This window comes from Prionailurus bengalensis, chromosome D1, assembly GCF_016509475.1.
Source record: "Prionailurus bengalensis isolate Pbe53 chromosome D1, Fcat_Pben_1.1_paternal_pri, whole genome shotgun sequence".
Classification (NCBI taxonomy): Eukaryota; Metazoa; Chordata; class Mammalia; order Carnivora; family Felidae; genus Prionailurus; species Prionailurus bengalensis.
The window spans coordinates 81828316-81848213 of NC_057346.1; the positions used below are offsets into that span (position 1 = coordinate 81828316).

General features: G+C 35.9%; 1 protein-coding gene across 2 annotated transcripts in view; it reads left to right on the forward strand.

Annotated features, from left to right (window-relative positions):
• The window catches only part of ANO3 (anoctamin 3), a 296517-nt gene that overhangs the window by 189434 nt on the left and 87185 nt on the right, over positions 1-19898 (forward strand). For both annotated transcript variants that reach the window (XM_043580834.1, XM_043580833.1), the window contains exons 8-12: positions 1037-1168; positions 3539-3645; positions 6342-6397; positions 10186-10307; positions 14011-14145. In XM_043580834.1, coding sequence (XP_043436769.1) covers positions 1037-1168; positions 3539-3645; positions 6342-6397; positions 10186-10307; positions 14011-14145 — 552 coding nt within the window. The remainder of the gene's footprint in view (positions 1-1036; positions 1169-3538; positions 3646-6341; positions 6398-10185; positions 10308-14010; positions 14146-19898) is intronic.

Genomic DNA, 19898 nt, shown 5'->3' on the forward strand with positions numbered 1-19898 from the left:
TTTTTTTTTCTTTGTAAAGTAAAGATGATTCCAGTCAGTATGTATACATAAGAACTGGGTTATGACTGTAATCGAAAGCTGAGACCAAACGAAGAAGTATCCTGATGTAAAATTTCCTGAAGCAGTATCTTAATGTCATATATTTAGTGTCTGTGCTAAACCTATCACTCAAAGTGCAGCCAGTGGATAGCATCATGGGCATCCCCTGGGAGCTACTTAGAAATGCAGGATCTTAAGCCCCACCCTGGGCCTACTGAATTAGCTTTTTAGCAAGATCTTCAGAGGATTCGTTTGCCCATCAGTCTTAAAAGTACTGCAAAGGCTCTTTGCCTCAACTTGTTAATAATCAAGCTTAAGAAGACACCAACTTACAAGTCTCCAGCAAAGTCAATATGTTTTTGATGAGTGAGGAACCTGAGGCAAGAAGTTAAGTAACATCTGTCAGTTCGCACAGCTCCCGTGGCGCCATGCTGCCTTTGAACTGTTTTGCTTGACTCCAAAGCCTTCGCTGTTTCTATCAAGGCAGAGGCTCACAGCTCTGCTGGGTGTGTTGTACTCATTTATTTCTTTTTTTTTCTTTCCTTTCTTTCTTTCTTTTTTTTTTTCTATTTGGTAGGGCCACATTGCTGTAGATTTTTCAAAGAATCAGGGAATAATCGATAGCTACATATGTATAGGTATACATACATACATCTATGCACTCACAACTTTGATAGATGTGTCATGCTACTTTTATTGTGTTTATGCTCTTTCCTACCACTGTCTCTATATATGATGATTTTTTTAATATTTTCCACAAGATATTTTGCATAAGGATAACCTAGTTACACTGACTTTAAGCAAATGCAAGGTTTGCTTTGGTTTGAAATTTATGTCTTTTGTGTGAGAATAAAAGAAATGCACGTGTGTGGGTATGACTGTCTTTTTGGAACTCCTTTCCTCGCCCCCCACCCCCCCCCCCCACCTCGGAATGGTGATGGAAGGTAGGCATGACTCTGGAATGCAACCTAATCTAGTTCATGTGACTTTGTTCCAGTGTGCAAAATTATTTTAGAAGGATAAAAAAATGGATGTCCCAAAACCCGATGGTTCTCGACAAGTCAGCTTTTCCACACCTGGAGGAATCAGACTGCTATACAGGCCCCTTCAGCCGTGCACGGATTCACCAGTAAGTTCACATTTCTTTTTCGTCCACCACCTGCCTCGATACCTTTCAGTATCTAGGAGTTTTTGATAAAGTAAAAATACCCTGGACCAGTTCCATTGTTTGCCAAATAAGTCAGAGAATGTATCATTTTATTAAAACGTTTTTATACTTAATTTACCAATAGCACTCAGTGAGCATTATTAATTCCTGATCAGCTGATTTAGGGACATTCAAGTAATGAATATAATTGTAAACTCATGGGCCAACAGTCTAGCTCCCAGTTCTTTCAAAATAATTATGATGGTGGTAAATACCCAGTTAAAGTAACAGTAATGGTAATATGAATAGAATTGCTATTAAATAACATGATTGAATATGGATTATTCTAATTAATAAATTATATATAATTACATATAATTAATATGTATTTATTAGTTTAATCCACTTGAGTCTAATTGTATGAAACTAAGATGAATGAGAATTTTTTTAGGGACTTGTTACATAATTCTTTGTCTACATCCCAACAAGTGTCTATTCCTAAATTCATTCTACTAGTATTTATTGAGTTTTTTCATAATAAAAATTGAGGATATGACACAGTCCCTGTCTTTATAGATGTTGAGAGGCAGGATGAAACAAATGAATTAAATCAAATATTTGGGAGGAGAGAGTTCCCATTAATTATTGCCTCTGTAACATGTCCAGTGGTCCAGAATCCTGTTTCATACTGCCTCTCAATGCTCCAATGTCTCACACTGTGCATTTCCCTATCTTTATGTTTATCCTATATTATCTAATTATTACTTTACATTTCTGTCTGCCCTGCTACACTGGGAATACTGTGAAGACAGGGACTGCAACTTATTTGTTAATTTATATACCATGTGTTTTCTCCCTCTATAATGCAACTCCATGAAAAAATTGAACTTAACCTTCTAAAGAAATATTTGTTCACGGAATTCTGAACCAATCTGATGGTAAAAGAAGTGTGTGGACACTGCTTCTGATTATTAGAATTAACAGAGCACAGAGCAGCTATAGTAACTTGGTGCATAGCCAGGTACAAAACAAAAAGCTCAATATCAAAATCCTGGAGGCTAATAAAATGGACAAGTATACAGATTAGCATGAAACAAAGCAGAGTAAAATCAACGTGTTAGGAAAGACACAAATACAATGCACGTTTGTACAAGAGAGGGGGAAGCTACATCCAGAGGAAAGGATCTAGGAAGCCTTTTTGAAGAAGATAGTCCTTTTCAGCAGGTAAAAATGTGGAGGAAGGTGGAGAGAGGTGGGGAGAAAGACATTAGAGACAGCAAAATGTCGAGACAGCAAAAGAAGTGTGACATTTTAAGGTGTGATAAATTCTACAATTTGAACAATCAGATGCAAGAAGCCAGAGCTGTAGGGGATCAGACTGAAGGAGAGGCTGAAATGCAAAAATAGAAACCTGAGAAGAAAATGAAAAATTTAATTGTGCACGTAATGCTGAAACATTAAAAGTAGGAGTGCTCTAAGAATCAGAACTATCCTGGAAAGGTCAGGTTGGAAATTGGACAGCCAGTTAAGAGGACATTCTTCTCATAACCTAGGCAGTAGGACCTAGTAGCTCAAAGCCAGAGAAGGGCAGTTCAGGTAGGAAAGTTGATTAGTTCAGCAGTTATTTGAATATGGATGGTAAAGAGAAAACAAGAATCATAGAAGACCTAATACTTCAGTACTAAGTGCCAAAAAAAAATGGCAGATTATTAGTCACAGAGATAACTGGAAAAAGGAAGCGGTAGAAATTGAGCATGCTTCCATTTTTTTGAGGCTCCCGGCATATGACAAAGTAGATGCTAAAACAGACCCTTCTTTTCCTGTCAAGACCACCCTTTTGCTCTTTACTCATTGGCTCTAATATGGTTCCTCTGCAAAGCTTCCTACCTGGGTAGAGTACAGGGCATGAATGGAAAGGGAGAACTATTGTCACTCGTTGCTGAACTTCTAAAAACAAGACAAATTAGCTTGGAAGTTGTGGTATGGGCAAATGATATCAATTTTTAATGTGTTCTATTTGGCACTATATTGCTTAAGGGAGTACAAAATTTACGGGAGCCAATGGACAATCTAATGCTGTCCTTGTTTCATGCTAAACAAGAAATATGAGGACATCCAAGCTTCCTTATAAACTGAAAGATACTTAAATGAATATTTGATAATGTCTGTATTATTTATAAGTATATTTTGTCTCTGCCAATTGATTTTTTTTAAGAGGATGGTTTGACTTACTATACCTCTCATGCATTAGTTTTAATGGGAAAACAGATGGATGAAGACCTACAAATTTGTAACTGTTGCTGAACTCTGTGCTCTGCTTTGAATATTAAAACAAATCCCTTATTTTAACAGCTTCATAATAAACAATAAGGACACATTCTTCAGTAATGCTACTCGAAGCAGGATAGTCTATCACATGCTACAGCACACCAAATATGAAAATGGAATATCAAAAGTGGGTAAGAACACTAATTAAAAATGTAGAAAGGGTAGAATTTGCTGTTACTAATTATATCCAGAAATATTTATTTTGACATCTGAAGCTTTGCCCTCATGTGTTAAATATGAGGATATAATGCATTGAGCACAAACTCTAAGTATTCTCTTCTTCAGCCTTTCAGTAAAACAGAACTAAATAAAACAACAACAACAAAAACTTCTTCAAGGGCATTTAGCCATATGTATCATATCAAAACCTGAAGAGTGCTAACACTTTGGAACAGAAATTTCATTTCTTGAAAATTTTCTTAAAGAAATAATCAGACTTTTGAATAATAATATATGTAGAAGTTTGTTAATAGTGGCTTTGTTTTATAAACAAAGATTAGAGTAGAATAAAATTGTAAACAGTTTAATTGTCCATCATTAGGCACTGAAAAAAGTTAGCTTTGTTGCCATAAATGCATCCATTTAAAACTGTTGTTCTTAACTCAATTCTTTTTTTTGCATTATTATTTTCCACATATATATTTATTTATATTATATATATACACACACATATATAATATATATATATTACATATATATATATATATATAATTTATTGTCAAATTGGTTTCCATACAACACCCAGTGCTCATCCCAACAGGTGCCCTCCTCAATGACCATCACCACTTTCCCTTCTCCCCCACCCCTCATCAGCCCTCAGTTTGTTCTCAGTACTTAAGACTCTCTTATGATTTGCCTCCCTCCCTCTCTGTAACTTTTTTTCCCCTTTACCATCCCCCATGGTCTTCTTTTAACTCAATTCTTAACTCTTGACTCAAATTTATCAAACATCTGTTATATGCTATATGTCACAAAAAGCATAGGACACAGACCCCTTACTTGTGGAAAATTGAAAATTAGTGGTTAGTTCTCCATTTACTGACTTTGAAAGAAATCTGCAATGTATAGTCATGTGAAAAAAAGGACAGATTAAAAACTGTAAGTCTAAAAAACCCCAAATAAACAACAAACTATAAGTCTAATGTAATCCCATTTCCTAAACGCACATTCATAAAAAGATAAAAGTCTGAAAGAATGTATATACAACATTTTAGAAATTATCTCTAGAAGGTGAAATAACAGCTAATTTTGACTTTCTGAATTTCTGTGTTGTTTAAATGTGTAGCGGTATGCTACTACTACATGTATATTGCAAAAGAAAATTTCACCTAGAAAAATTAAATGAAATTGCAGTTTATGTAGCGCAGAGCAGAAAACAGTGGGTAACAGTCGAGCTGGTCTTTTACTTATTAAGGTGAAAATTACAGGACATGAAAGAGATTCAATGCTAGTTATGTCCTAAAATCCGTACAAATGAAAAGTTGACACACACTGGAAACTTGGACCAGTCTCTACTGAATTGTACTAAAATATAGTGCCACAGAAGTCAAATGTACTATGTCAAGTGATTTTTTTCAAGTCAGTCATTTTTTTAAAAAGGAAAAGTTCAGACTTTGGTTCTCCTCTGATTAATAATTTCTTTATTGCAGAGTAGTCAAAATAGCTAGTTTAGACACTAAATCCTTACAAAAAAAATTGACACCTAGTTTTCTACATAAGAAATAAAAATAGAGGAATCCAGAATACAAGTTAAAAGTGTGTCTAAATGATGGCATTATGTGCTTATGTAGTCTTTATGACATTTCAAATGATTGCAAACATATTATGCCCTTTGTGGAACATACAGTATACACAGAAGAGTATAAAAATAAAATTAAAAGTCCCCAAACCCAGTTGTCACTCTCCCAAAATGATACTGAATATATACATAATAAACTTGCATGATTCTAATAATGATGTGTGTGTATATATATATATACACATATGTATATATGTTGTGTTATATATATGTATAATATATGATGTATATATATCATTAGAGTCATGCAGTGTTTATGATTTTCTGTCCCTCTTTAAAAGTATTTATGAATATTTTATCAAGTTGTTTAGTATGACTGAAACATTGTAAATAGTTGTACAATATTCTATTCTAGGCATTCAATAAATTGCAGTTATTTACTAAGCACCTTATATAAATGTACCATAATAATTAAATGATTTCCCAATTTTGGATGTACAATGATCTTATTCTTTACCAATGTAAATAATACTGCAACAAAAGTTATTCTCCCCAAATTTCCCAATATCTAATCTTACAAAGACAGTAAGAGAATGTCCGTTTCACTACACTGTCACTGAGATGGGGGAGATTTTAAGAAGTGTCACATACTGCTGTTTGTCTCTTTGGTTCACTATTAAAGATTTCACAAGACCAATATCCTTCTGAAACTTGTTTTCTTTTTTGAGAGGAGACCTCCTTGGCTTTTTTGACCAAATGTTGTTGTTGTTTTAAGGCAGAAAAAAACCCTGCTCCAGTTTCATGTGATCCCAAATAAATGGTATTAAAATGCCTCCTATTTCATGATCTGGCAAAGTGCCGTATGTTAGTACCTTAGAAATCTCCTTGCTGAATGTTGTCAGGACACAAATAGATTCTTTAGTATCAGTCTTTCACAACCCCACTGCCCTCAGAGGGGATGTGGCTATGGATGTTGTTTGGGTTGCTTTAAGTTGTTAAGTTACTTTGTTGTCCCAAGTATATGTGTGTTTCCCCAGAGGAAAGTCTTCTTTCAACAGACTCAAAAACTGTTTTTTTTTCTCTTTCCAGGTATCTGTAAACTTATAAATAATGGCTCATATATAGCAGCTTTTCCTCCACATGAGGTAATTTTGAAATACAATTTCAATTAAAAAAAAGTTTCTCATGATCAAAATGCTGATTTTTTTTTAAGTCTGGCTGCCGTCTTGTAAGAGGATTCAGTCAGCAAGTGGCCCTGGGCCTTTCTGAGTCCCCATTATGATCTCTGGCTGCACACTGGCCCCTGTGCTCCAGAACCTTTGTGCAATTTGTCCCATATTAGGAGTCGCGGCCCCAGAGAGAACTCAGGAACATTGTTCAACCACTCTGACCTCCTTCCTCTGTTCCAACACAGAGTTCCATGCTTGACCCAGCTTGGGATCCGTACCACTCCCAAACAGGGCAAGTTCTGGTTTGTGCCTAAGACAAACCCAACAACAAAAACCTACACCCCATTATTTATGTGATTCTCTGCCAGGTAATTACCTGTTTACTAATTTTAAGTAGAAATGCCTGCTCCAAGCAGTGGTGCATTCTACTGCTGAGTCATGAACGACATTTGAATCAGTTTTGAACATCCTCTCCCAACACGCGCGCACACACACACACACACACACATACACTATTTTTAAGGCAATTTTGCATTTTGAAATAAGAACAGGGTCTTTAGAGGTATAATGTCTGCAATCTCAAGACCCATCCTTTCTATTTATAAAGACTGAGGATTCACAGGATGTAATCCCTATATCTGAGGAATTCATAGTCTAGTAAAACGCATAAGGGATAAAAAGCATTGAGCACTTCCTATTTGGCACTGAGCTCAGTGTTTTATATGGATTATCTTATGTAATCCATAGACTAACCTTCTGAGGTAGACAATAATAATAACTCCATTTTTTTAAGCTAGATCATTGAGGCACAGAAAAGCTCTTAAAGGCACAGACTTAAGACCAAGAAGCCAGACTCCAGTGCTTGTATTCATTGTGGTATGCCTACTCACAGTAGGAAAAAGAATAATAACAGGTAATATGTTAGCTTGTTTCATGAGACAGGCCCTGTGCACCTATTTTCTTGTTACTCTGACAGTAATCTTGGGGGGTATATATTATTATTTTCTCATTTTAGAGATACAGAAACAAGGCTAAAAGAAATTAAACACCATGTCAGATTTGACGTAGTCTGTAAGGGGTGAAGTGTTCAGTGTAGCAAACCTAAGGCCCTGGGAGAGCTTCATAGCAAAAGAAGGTTTTGTTTGTTCTCTGTGTAAGTAATTTCATCTATATAACTAGTCTGTGTTCTAACAGTTTGACACTTTCTTGTATAAAATTTGGAAACTATTAGGAATCAATTGTAAATAACAGTCATTTTCCCACTCGTTGTGTGTTGGTTGGAGGAAGGGATTATTATGAAGAGGTAGGGGAGGTGGTCACTGAGTGCACATGGTTCTCTGAAAAGAGATGGAAATACATGGACCAGCAGGGGTCATCATTGCAGTCAGTTTTCTCTTACAGCTACCTGGTGTCACTGTCAATCCAGAACAGAATGGTTGAGGTTCTTGAGCAGAATTAAAACAATGATGTACTAGGGATTCTAAGCTTAGCCCCTAAAACCCAGGAAGTACCTATGTCTGACCACTGAGAAGGTGACCACTGGTAAGGAAATCAGATATTTTAAAAAGATGATCATGAATGACTGAAAGAAAGCTGAGATTTTGGTTCACCTTCCCTTACTTACCTGATCTCAAAGCAGTCTACCTTAACAAGCCAGTCCAACTGCACAAGCAAACAAATCTTTCCCAAGTGGACATACCCCATGCTTGAAATCTTGACCTTCACTTTCATCTTCTTAGATTCTGATCTTTAGCCTTTAAAAACCTTGGGCTCTCTTAGGGAAGAAAACTTGAACTGCACCACAGGAGGAAAACTTTTCTCTTCTTCCATTTGGGGTTCTTGGGCTAGCCTAATAATTAAGTTGACATAAAGCAGGTTAATAGGAGAAAAGCAAATTTACTTATGCTTGTATAGGATCCCCACAAAGACATGAGAGGCTCTCCAGCAGTCAGGCAATTGAGGTTTATATGCTATCCTGAGCTAAGAAGAAGACGGCAGGCATCTGGGACTTGTGGAGGGAAGGGACAGGGAAGGGAGACAATTCACAGGATGATGAGAGGACTAATATTGGATGAGCCAGTGCTTGCCATGTCTTGTATATAAGTATTTCTTATATAAAAAAAGTTATCTTTGGTAATACCTCTCTTCCTCTCATAGCCTTCCTATCTAAATTATTTTAAGAAGTTAAGGGGTAGGTAAAAAATTCTTCTTGAGTCTATTGGCCCTAGTTATCTTCAGCTTAGAAATAATCTACATGCTGAGGCACCTGGGTAGCTCAGTCAGTTAAGCGGTGGACTTTGGCTCAGGTCATGATCTCACGAACTGTGAGTTTGAGCCCTGAGTCAGGCTTTCTTCAGTCAGCACGGATCCTGCTTTGGATCTTCTGTCTCCCTCGCATTCTGTCCCTACCGCATTTGTGTACCCATTCATGTGCCTGCTTGTGCAAGCACACCCTCTCTCTCTCTCTCTCTCTCTCTCTCTCTCTCTCTCTGTCTCTCAAAATTAAATTAAATTAAAAAAAAAAAAAGAAATCATCTACATGCCAGAGTAGCACATTCTGCAGTCGCCCATCCTGAAGCCCCTCAGCACTTTACCTGTACTCCCATCTTTACCTAATCAATTTATCCATTTCATTAGAAGACCAGAGGTAAAATCCACATGTGTTTCTCATTTCAGTCTTGAGACATCTGCAGACCATGATTCAAGGTGTCCTCTCTCTTTGTAGGAACTCACACCCCTGGTTGTCTGGGATCACTCAGATGATAGTTTTCTACTTTTCAATGGCCACAATATATCAAACTCTGTAAATTAACTAAAATTGATTTTGTACTTCATATGTGCATGCATAGCACTTTATAGTGATTATCCAAGTGGACCCTCACAAAGCTCCTCTGTGGTAGAAATCATTAATATTTATTCTTATTCTCATCATCTACGTGAAGAAGCTAAGGCATAACTCCACTTGTTTTAAAATTTGGTTAAACTGCTTATAAAAGTAGAATCATACATTGGAATGAGAGGGAGTTTGTCAAATCCTGTGTCCTAAGTTTTGGTTTAGAAAATAGAGTTGCCATATCTATTGCCCTCCTTTTTTATTATAAGTGTAAAGCAGTTCAGCCTTCAGGAAACACTGTCCTCTATAAGGCATATATATTCTCTGTGTCTGAAATTGTAACCCATGCAATAGTTTTTGAGGGGAGATATAAAGAACCGGAAAATGTGTCCATTTTTGGAATAGCTTATCTAAATTAAGTTTTAAGTATTCTAGAATGTAAAACCTTGAATAGCAATTGTGACATAGACTTCTTACACTTTTTGATTGAACATTTGCCTTCTTAGCCTCTGTAAATGAAATCAGTATTTTCTGGGACTGAATTGCTTCTTAAAGCAGAATAATACTCTTAATTTCCGAAGTAAAGATTACAACAATTTCTCTCAGTGATGGTGAGGGTATAGTGTTTATTAAAAGGCCTGAGGTTACAAACAGTAAAACCTAAATTCTTTATTTTAAATGAAAGGAACCTCATTGGTTTAAAAAGGGACTTTAAGAAAGGATTTTTAAGGGACTGTCAGAATATTTTCAATGAAAGAGAAATATATAAAGGCATTACTACATTATTCCAGTGATGGGCTTAAGTTTAAAATTTCTGCAGCTTTCAATAAGCTGTTAAATTGTTCTGTAGGGAAAAAAAATAGTAAAAGCAGTTCCAATTTAGTTCACATATACTAAGAGAATGTGTATCAATTTATCTTATGTGTTTCAGGGAGCCTACAAGAGTAGCCAACCCATCAAAACGCATGGACCTCAGAATAATAGGCATCTATTATATGAGCGCTGGGCACGCTGGGGAATGTGGTATAAGCATCAGCCCTTGGATTTAATCAGGTAATGTGGATGGATCAATATTAGATGCTCTATTATGCTGTTTTGTTGTCATTTTCATAGATTTGGAATTATTTCATTTAGCCACCAAATCATCTATATCATTCAGGATGCAGTTAGGAAAAAGAAGCCACTATAGGTCTTTCAATAAAGGAAACTTAACTTAGGGATTTGGTTATATAGGGGATAGGAAAGCTGGGAAATCAGGCATGAATACTGAGGCAACAGCAAAAAATTGCTAACAACCTTAAGGCTGGAGGGAAAATGGGATAGAGTATATTTCAGAGCCCACCCCTTGGGCCCTTGAGCAGGAGCTATACCATCCATGACTAGGGCTGTGTGCAGAAAACTGAGTGTTGGAAGTGGAACCATGGAGAAGGCATGGCTATGCTGGAGGATGGCCAAGAAAGAAGGAAAGATCTTGTTTCCTTCTTCCTTCCACCTTTGACTCCTGGCCCAACTTAACCAGGAGCTATTTACAATGGAACCTGTGTAATTGACTTCCCTGTGAGAACAAACCAAAACAGGGAAAGGCAGAAAATGGATCTGAGAGCAAAGAGGAAAATGACCAACATGGCATCTATGCATATACTTGTCTTTCAACAAAGATTTTGTGTGTATCTATTCTATTCCAGGAAGTATATTTCTAGTGAGTAACTGCTCTCAACTTGAATTAGTCTCCAAATATTGTCACATTCATGATTTATTTAATTTTTGTGGGGGATAATATGTTCTTTTAAAAAAAATCAGGAAAATATATATTAAAAAGGACTTAAGTTTCTGGCTAACTATAAATATTCTTAGAATGAAAGAAAAAAGCATTCATAAGTTTATATATGTTAATATTTTGAATTCTTTATGAAATATAAATATCAAGAATAACTCATAACTGTTCCCAGAAGAAAACTGATAGAACTGATAGAATAGAAGGAGTATCTGAAGAAAATTTAATAAAAGAACTATATACAGAAGTGTAAATAGTGTCAAGGGAGCAAACATGATGATGACGAAGCTTCCAGAGACTAGCAAAAGTTGGAGGTTGTCATCAATCCTAGGCCTGGAGGAACAAGGGGAAGGAAGAGTTGATAAGATTGGGTAAGAACAGAAGAGGGGGATGCCTGACAGAAGCTATAGTCTTAGGAAGAAAGCAGCTCCGGCCAGACCATGCACCAGGAGGGAGAAAGTCAGCAATACATCAATATCTCTTTGATCACACCCTGGGATCTTCTGCTGGTGGTACCTTCAGTTGGCCAACAAGTCCATCAGGAAGCCAGAGGAAGGGACGAGCATAAGTGATACAGTCCATGAAGGTGAGCCTCCTGGGGCACAGAGCAGAAAAGAAAAGCTTAGCACAAAGATCTGGACGTACGGATCATAATATCCAGCACCAGACCATTTTTATTTCAAACACATTTCAAACTTGGGCATATCCCAAATCGAGATGTTTTTATTACAATTCTTTCGATCAAAACAAATTATCAGATTCTGATTTACGTAGGGGAGTGAATTGTTATTTTAGGGATACGTGAACACAGTGAGATGTGCTGGTTCACAGAACCGTATTTACTAGGTACTAAAACAAAGTTGGTATTTTCAAGCAAACATTTCAGTGTCAATAATTCTCTTATTTGCTGGACACATTGCCATTGCTGCTTCAGGTCATTTCAACAAGTGATAAATAGAGTTATTTGGCTACTATTACCGACTATTTGGATATTGTCATTGAAGGAAATTTTTGCTTATGAAAATCATATATTTTGTGTGTACGTGGCTGAAGAGAGAGAGAGGAGATGAAGGAACCGCCCAACCTGAAGGCCATAAAAGAGTATAGATAGCATTTCAACGCATTCCTCCTCTCTAGGAACCTGCTTGTTACCGAAATACAAATCAGATCAAAAGAGAGTGACTATGGGTGAAGTGTAGTGCAGAGTGATGCCAATAGCCACCCCCTCTTCCTCCTTGCCTTCTCATGGTTTTTGAGATATCTCTAGAGATCCTAGAAGATTGTGAATACCAGTACTCGAAGTCAAGGGGGTTTTCATCAGCTTTCTGTGCCTGGAAATAGCTTCTCCCTCTCCTGAACCAGATCTAAAATCTGCCGTAACCTATGTGATTAAACTACTGTCAAATAATATTGTTGCCCCTCTGGACTTCAACAATGTGTAATCGAAAATCTCAGTAGAATTCTGTCTGTATAAGGGAGGGTTGTCTGTGCAATGCTCTATGGTTGTTATTGTAAAGACATTCCATTATGTTAGTAATATGTGCTAAAAACCTACTCCCCTCACAGAGGAACACTTGTTAAAAGGAATAAATGGCTTGTTTGAAATACCTGTTAATATAAGCTTTCCTCTGAAGTAGAACATTATTGTTGTATGAGAAGTGAATGGACCACTGATCTATGTCTCCCAGGAGAAATCAATGTAAAAACAAAAACTTAGATAAATGATCCTTCATGGAAGATGACTCCATTTCTACACCTGGTAGAATATACAAAATTTTAATTGACATAATACAGAGAAAAAATAATAATTTTCAGAAAGAGAAGCCTTGTGAAGGGAAAAATAACAAGAAAAATTTCTTCCCAAAAAGAATCTCTGCCCAATTGCAGTATTCCTAAATGAATAGTAAAACACCAATTGTTAAAACTATTGCTGGGACAAAATTGTGTTACGTAGCCATTTTTAGAAGATAGAGACTAAGTAGTAATAGAGAATGCAGGAAACTATTATTTCTTACCAGAGCTTTAGAAACTGTGTAGCAGTTGGTATTGTCAGAAGACTTTGTGAAAAGAGAGAATTGGGTAGTCATTAGAATTGTCCTATCCATCTGCCATTTCCATATAAACTATGCTCGTCAGCTCAAAGAAAATAAAACACATTCATTTCCTTAGCTTCATTCAATACTCCCTGTGGTGGGAGTTAGTGAAACAAGACACAGGTCCACTTCTAGGCACTTGCAGTCTTACGGGGAGGGAGAGGAAGAGAAGAGTGACAGATAATTAATTGTCTTAAAGTGTTGTAAATTTAGGACACTGGAATGTCAGTAAGGGCAGTATAGGAGCAAAATCAGGGCTATCTTACCCAGGGTTGTAGTGTAAGTCAGGAAAAGCTTCTTGTAAGAAGTGATACAAACTGAAGGATGCATACAGGCCAGACAAGGTAAGAGAGTCAAATGTAATATCCCAAAGTCAGGGAACAGCATTAACCGAGGAAATAATCATGTGCCCCAGGAACCACAAAGTTAGCTTTGTTGTAGAAAGTGTAACATAATTGTGCAGACTGTGTCTAGCAGAAGGGAGTCTGGCCAAGGGTGCAGATGGAGACTGAACTGGAATCTACTCTCAGCATCTACCTATAGGAGAGACTTCTTTCCCTAATTCACACAAAAGTAGTTTGGCTTAGTACAGTTCTGTGCATGTAAAACAAAGAGATTCTACTAGGAGAATGGAGAAAGGCAAGAGTTGGGCCATATTAAGAAATTCGACACAGAGAGAATACATTTTATAAAATTGCCCCTTCTAATGTTTGAAGATAAACAGCATCACCATCATTGGATTCATTAGCAAGTGGGAATATTAAGATACGCTACATGGAACTGAGCAGGAACTGAGCTGTTATATCCATCAAATTCTGACCAGGTGTGACAGCAACATTTGTAGTGTTGCTTACGTTACCTTAAGCTAAGAGTTTGCTTTCTTGTGCAGGCTATACTTTGGTGAGAAGATTGGGCTGTACTTTGCTTGGCTGGGATGGTATACTGGAATGCTGATTCCTGCAGCACTTGTTGGCTTGTGTGTTTTTTTCTATGGGATATTTACAATGAATGCAAGTCAAGTAAGGTAAGCTATTAACAGACTTATTAAAATGTGTTGGCCTTTATTCTGACTGGGCAAAATCTTTACGATAATGCTGACTATAAAAAACAAGTCATGGTGCTACAATTTATTTGCTGTTTTTTTTTTTTGAGGGGAGGGGAAAAGCACTATTTTTAAAAGGCTATTCCATATTTTTATATGCAAATTCTATTGGGTAAGTTCTAAGACTGTTTCTCTTTATGCAAAATTTCTCTTGCCAGTACATCCCACATAATAATTCAACAATGCAATGAGAGTTTTATGTAATTTACATTTTCATAGTATTTGCTAATCTAGAAAGCCCTCTCAGTACAGTAGTTCAAATAATTAGAATAGCTACAATTCTTTAAACACTTACAATATACAAAGAGCCTCCTGTTAATGTTTTTTATTTTCTTTTGATATGAGCTTCACTACCACCCTTAGAAGTGAGTATTCCTTTTTGCAGCTGAGGGAACCTTACATAGTTAGAGAATAAACAAATACATAAGTATCTGTAGCACATGATTCCAGCTCTAAGTAATCCTCTCTCCTGAGAACATAAAATCAGTTTGCATTTTCTTCTTCTTCTCTATAAGAACATTTTTTTTTAGTACCAGCTTAAGGTATCAAGACAGTAGTAAAATAAGGTTTCACAAAAATCAAGCAGTTATCAAAATGGTGATTTTCTGTTAAAGTTGAAATACTCAAGATTTGGGTAAAGGCACAATATATTATTATTCAGCAGAGATAAGACTCACCCCAGCATTAAAGAATCCTCTTAGCAGCATCTTCTATTTAATATATACAAGGATATTATCAAGTTCAGGCTTGTATGATACAGTTCAAAATATGAAACGCACTCTTTTCTCCTTTGGTCCATCTTTTAACCATGGCCTCACTACTGGGTAGTAATCATGGCAGTTAATGGGATCATAAAAATTCATTTCCTTGAATTTTCTCTAAATATGTATGTATATCTATATCTATATCTATATCTATATCTATATCTATATGATGCATATGTATATGTATAGCAATTTGCCTAAAAACAAAATACAGTAAAACCTTGGTTTGCAAGCATAATTCGTTCAGGAAACATGCTTATAATCCAAAGCACTCATATATCAAAGCGAATTTTCAAGAATCATCACCTTAATTGTGATCATGTGATATTTGGCATCACATACTATTTATATTCCAAGATATTGCTTGTTTATCAAGTTAAAATTTATTAGAAATGTTTGCTCGTCTTGCAGAACACTCACAGAACAAGTTACTCAGAATCCCAGGTTTTACTACTTTCTCTGTCCTAGAGTTAAATCCAGTTCCATAACCAACTTCCTTGATTTGGTTTCTCAGTGTCCCCTTGTTCTCCATGAAGGCCAACTATTAATTAGTTTGAACACTAAGAAACACTTACTATTCAAAAAACAGTTCATCTGGTCATATGTTTATTTCAGAGATTTGCAAACTCACTACAAGTATGGAAGGCAGCATCTTCCAGAGCAAATTTGTGCCCAGTGGGAACATCCATCCCTATGTGGGCATATCTCTATATGCTGTTGAATCAGTATCCTCTGAGCCTAAGAAAACAGGTTGTGTACCGAAGTTATAGTGTCTTGAAAAGAAAAACTTTTTTTTGCTACTTTTCTATTCTCTGTTTCTATGACTTTGGCTTTTTTAAAGATTCACATATAAAGTGATACCATGCAGTATTTTTTTCCCCCTCTGGCTTATCTCACTTGGTATAATGCACTCAAGCTCCATGCATATTGTCACAATTGGCAACATTTCCTTTTTTCTCATGGCTGAATATTCCATTATATACTATACCACATCTCCTTTGTCCATTCATCCACTGATGAGCACTTGGGTTGTTTACATATCTTGGCTATTGTAAGTAATGCTGCAATGCACATAGGAATGCAAATATCTCTTCAAGATCCTATGTTCATTTCCTTTGAAGATATGTAGATATTTAAAAGTGGGATTCCTGGATCATATGGGAGTTCTATTTTTAATATTTTGAGGAACCTCCATTTTGTTTTCCATAGTGGCTGCACTAACTTACATTCCCATCAGCAATGTTTTGATTATAGGCATCCTAACAGGTGTGAGGTGATACCTCATTGTGGCTTTGATTTGCATTACCCTGATGATTAATGATATTGATTCACCTTTTCATGTATCTGTTGATTTGTATATCTTCTTTGAAAAAGAATAATGAAATCTTTTGAAATAGAATAATGTCTATTCAGTTTCTCTGCCCATTTTTTAAATCAGATTTTTTGTTTGCATTGAATTGTATGAGTTCTTTATATACTTTGGATATTAACCCCTCATCAGATATATGCTTTGTAAATATTTTCTCCCATTCTGTAGATTGCATGTTTGTTTTGTTGGTTAATTTTTACATATGGTGTAAGATAGGGGTTCAGTTTCATTCTTTTGCATGTGAATATCCAGTTTTTCCAACACCATCTATCAAAGAAACTATCCTTTTTCCATTATATATTTTGGCCCCTTTGTTGAAAAGTGCCCACATATACATGGGTTTATTTCTGGGTTCGGTATTCTGTTCCATTGATCTATGTGTCTGTTTTTATTCCAATACCATAAGTTTTTATTACTATAGCTTTAAAATTAATATTATTTGAAACCAGGAGATATCATGTTTTCCATTTTGTCCTTCTTTCTCAAGATTGCTTTGCCTACTTGAGGTTTTTCATGTTCCATACATATTTTAGGATTGCTTTTTCTATTTCTGTGAAAGTACCATTGAACTTTCATAGAGATTGCATTGAATCTGTAGAAGTCTTTGTGTAGTATGGACATTTCGACAATATTAATTCTTCCAATTCATGAGCACAAAATATCTTTCTATTTATTTGTTCCTTTTTCAATTTCTTTCATCAACATCTTAGTTTTCAGTGTGTAGATCTCTCACCTCCTTAGTTAAATTTAACCCTAATTATTTTATTCTTTTTGGTGCAATTGTAAATGGGATTATTTTCTTAATTTCTCTTTTTGATAGTTTATTGCTAGCGTATAGAAATGCAACTGATAAGTGTATATTGATTTTGTATTTTGCAACTTTATTGAATTCATTTATTAGTTCTAACAGGTTTTTTTTGGTAGAGTTCTCAGGGTTTTAGAAAACTATTCTTTTAATATGAATGGATGAAGACAAAAAATGATTCTCAGATGGTTAGCTATTGTTCAGATTGGTTCTATGGAGAACGTATTCACAAAGTTTTACCATGTGTTGTAGACTCTGTCTTCTACCCCTGCAAAGCTGAAAATGAGCAAAACAATGAAAGGAATAGATTTGCTCTTGCTATTGATTTATGTACCAACAGAGTAAATTAGACTTCTTGTATATAAGTACCTTTAGAACAAGGAGTGCTTTAAAAGGCATTAGCAAACTCTTTTCTTCAGCGCTTTATGGTATTCTATTACTGCTACTCTGTCACACTATAATTAACATCTTGTCAGACTTTCTATTCTAAACCAAGATAAGCATCACTGAATATCTTGACTTTCAAAACTTCATGGGACTGAAATTTTCTATTCAAGGTGTCAGACATGGTTAAGTCGTAGGTGTTATGGCAGGTCAGGAGAGGGCACGGGGCTTTTATTTGGTGTTGCATTGTCTTAGTATTATTTTATGAAACTCTTTATTTTTTATTACAAGGTAACAAAATGTTAAGAATCTGAAGATTGGGTTGTATTTATTGTGTTTCTACTGTCCATATTTATATAAATTAAGGTCATATTACCTGTTCTGTAGCTCATTGTAGAATTATGTAGCAATCAATTTGTGGATTATTTATTGTATATATATGTACATGTGTCTATTTATATGTGTTCATTGGCCTTACCTAACCAAATGTGGTCAGATTTTTGCTGGCAGAGTACATATCATAGGGATGTGAAAATGAACAAGCAGGCAGATAAAATAGTTTTTCAGGTCCAGAACAAAGAGCAGAAGCCCCAACTTTCTGGTCCCTTCTTTCCTCTTTGGTATTAGAACTTGCCAAAAAATTTATGTGGTTTTCAGTATCAGACCAGCCTTTCAAAAACAGTTGGGTAATACAGGACCTCTTGAACCCTCTCCTGACAACATCCTTAGCAATGAAGTTTCTATTTATCTAGTGCCTACGATATGCCGGGCACAGTATCAATATCCCTTATGTAATATCCCAGCTAGATATTATCTTCATCTAGAGATGAATAAATAGATCCTCAGAGAGGTAAGTGACTCGGTCAGGAGAATGTATATAGTATGTGGCCAGCTAAGTTTTAAACCTTTACTGGATTCTTTTTAATTGTGGTAAGACCACTTAACATTAGATTTACCCTGTTGACAAAATTTTAGGTGAGCATTACAGTATTATTAACTCTAGGCACAATGTTGTACAGCAGATCTCTGGAACTTATTCATCTTCTATAACTGAAACTTTATATCTGTTGAAGAGCAACTCCCCACTTCCTCCTCTCCTCCCCTCTGGCGACTACGATTCTGTTTTGTTTCTCTCAGTTTGACTGTTTTAAATACTTAAAATATGTGAAGTCATGGAGTATTTCTCCTGTGCATGGCTTATTTCACTTAGCACAATGTCCTCCAGGTTCATCATTCATGTTGCTGCATATGTGGAATTTCCTTCTTTTTTTTTAAGGCTGAATAATATTCTATTTTGTGTTTATACCACATTTTCTTTATCCATTCATCAGTGGACACTTGGGTTATTTTCATATCTTGGCTATTGTGAATAATGCTGTAATGAACACAGGAGTGCAGATATCTCTTCTAGATCCTACTTTCAGTTCTTTTAGATATATACCCAGAAGTGGGATTGCTAGATTATATATGGTAGTTCTAGATTTAATTTTTTGAGGAACCTCCATATTGTTTCCCATAGTGACTGCACCATTCTACAGTCCCGCCAACAGCGTGCAAATGTTCCAAAACCTCCACATCTTTGCCAACACGTGTTATCTTTGTTTTGTTTTATTCTGTTTGGTAATAGCAATTCTAATATCTTGCGATTTGGTTTACTTTTCCCCAGTAATTATATCTAATTCTAAAATCCATGTTTTGCTCATGCTTCCATACTGCTTTCCCTTAAACATACTTTCACATTTTCACTTTCCTCAAAATGGACATCACCAAGCACCTTTTCTGTGCTTTGTCATCTTTATAGGATCACAGGAGGGCCCGGGAGCGGGTCCAGACATCCACCCCCAAAAGGACAAATTGCTAGCTTCTCCTGCTATCTTAAGTTGGTGGTAATTATTATTTCCTTCAAATCAGCCCTTGGTGGTATGTCTGACAATAGATGTCAATAGAAAGCCACAATTCAAGTGGTGGTTTCTGTTACCAGGCTGTGCAGAAGATATGAAGAAACACTCATGCTGTGCACTCTCCCTCCCTCTAGTGGTTAACTAAACTCAAGGAAATTTGTGCTAGTATTAAATTCTTTAGGCTAAAATACATGTTGTCAAAAATTGTTTATTTTTTTTTATGTTACATACCGAGTTAAACATTGAACAACTTACCAAAAATGAATTTAATAATTCTGGAATTCAAAATAGTGTTCAGTCTGATGGTTTGGGATTCTAGACACGGTGTTTTGATAGATTTGTGCTTTTGTTTGACAATTTAGGAGATGGGAAATATGACGTGGTAAAAACCGCCTCTAATACTTTTTAGTATGGGATTTCAATGCAGGACACATTGTGTTATTCTTGAAACA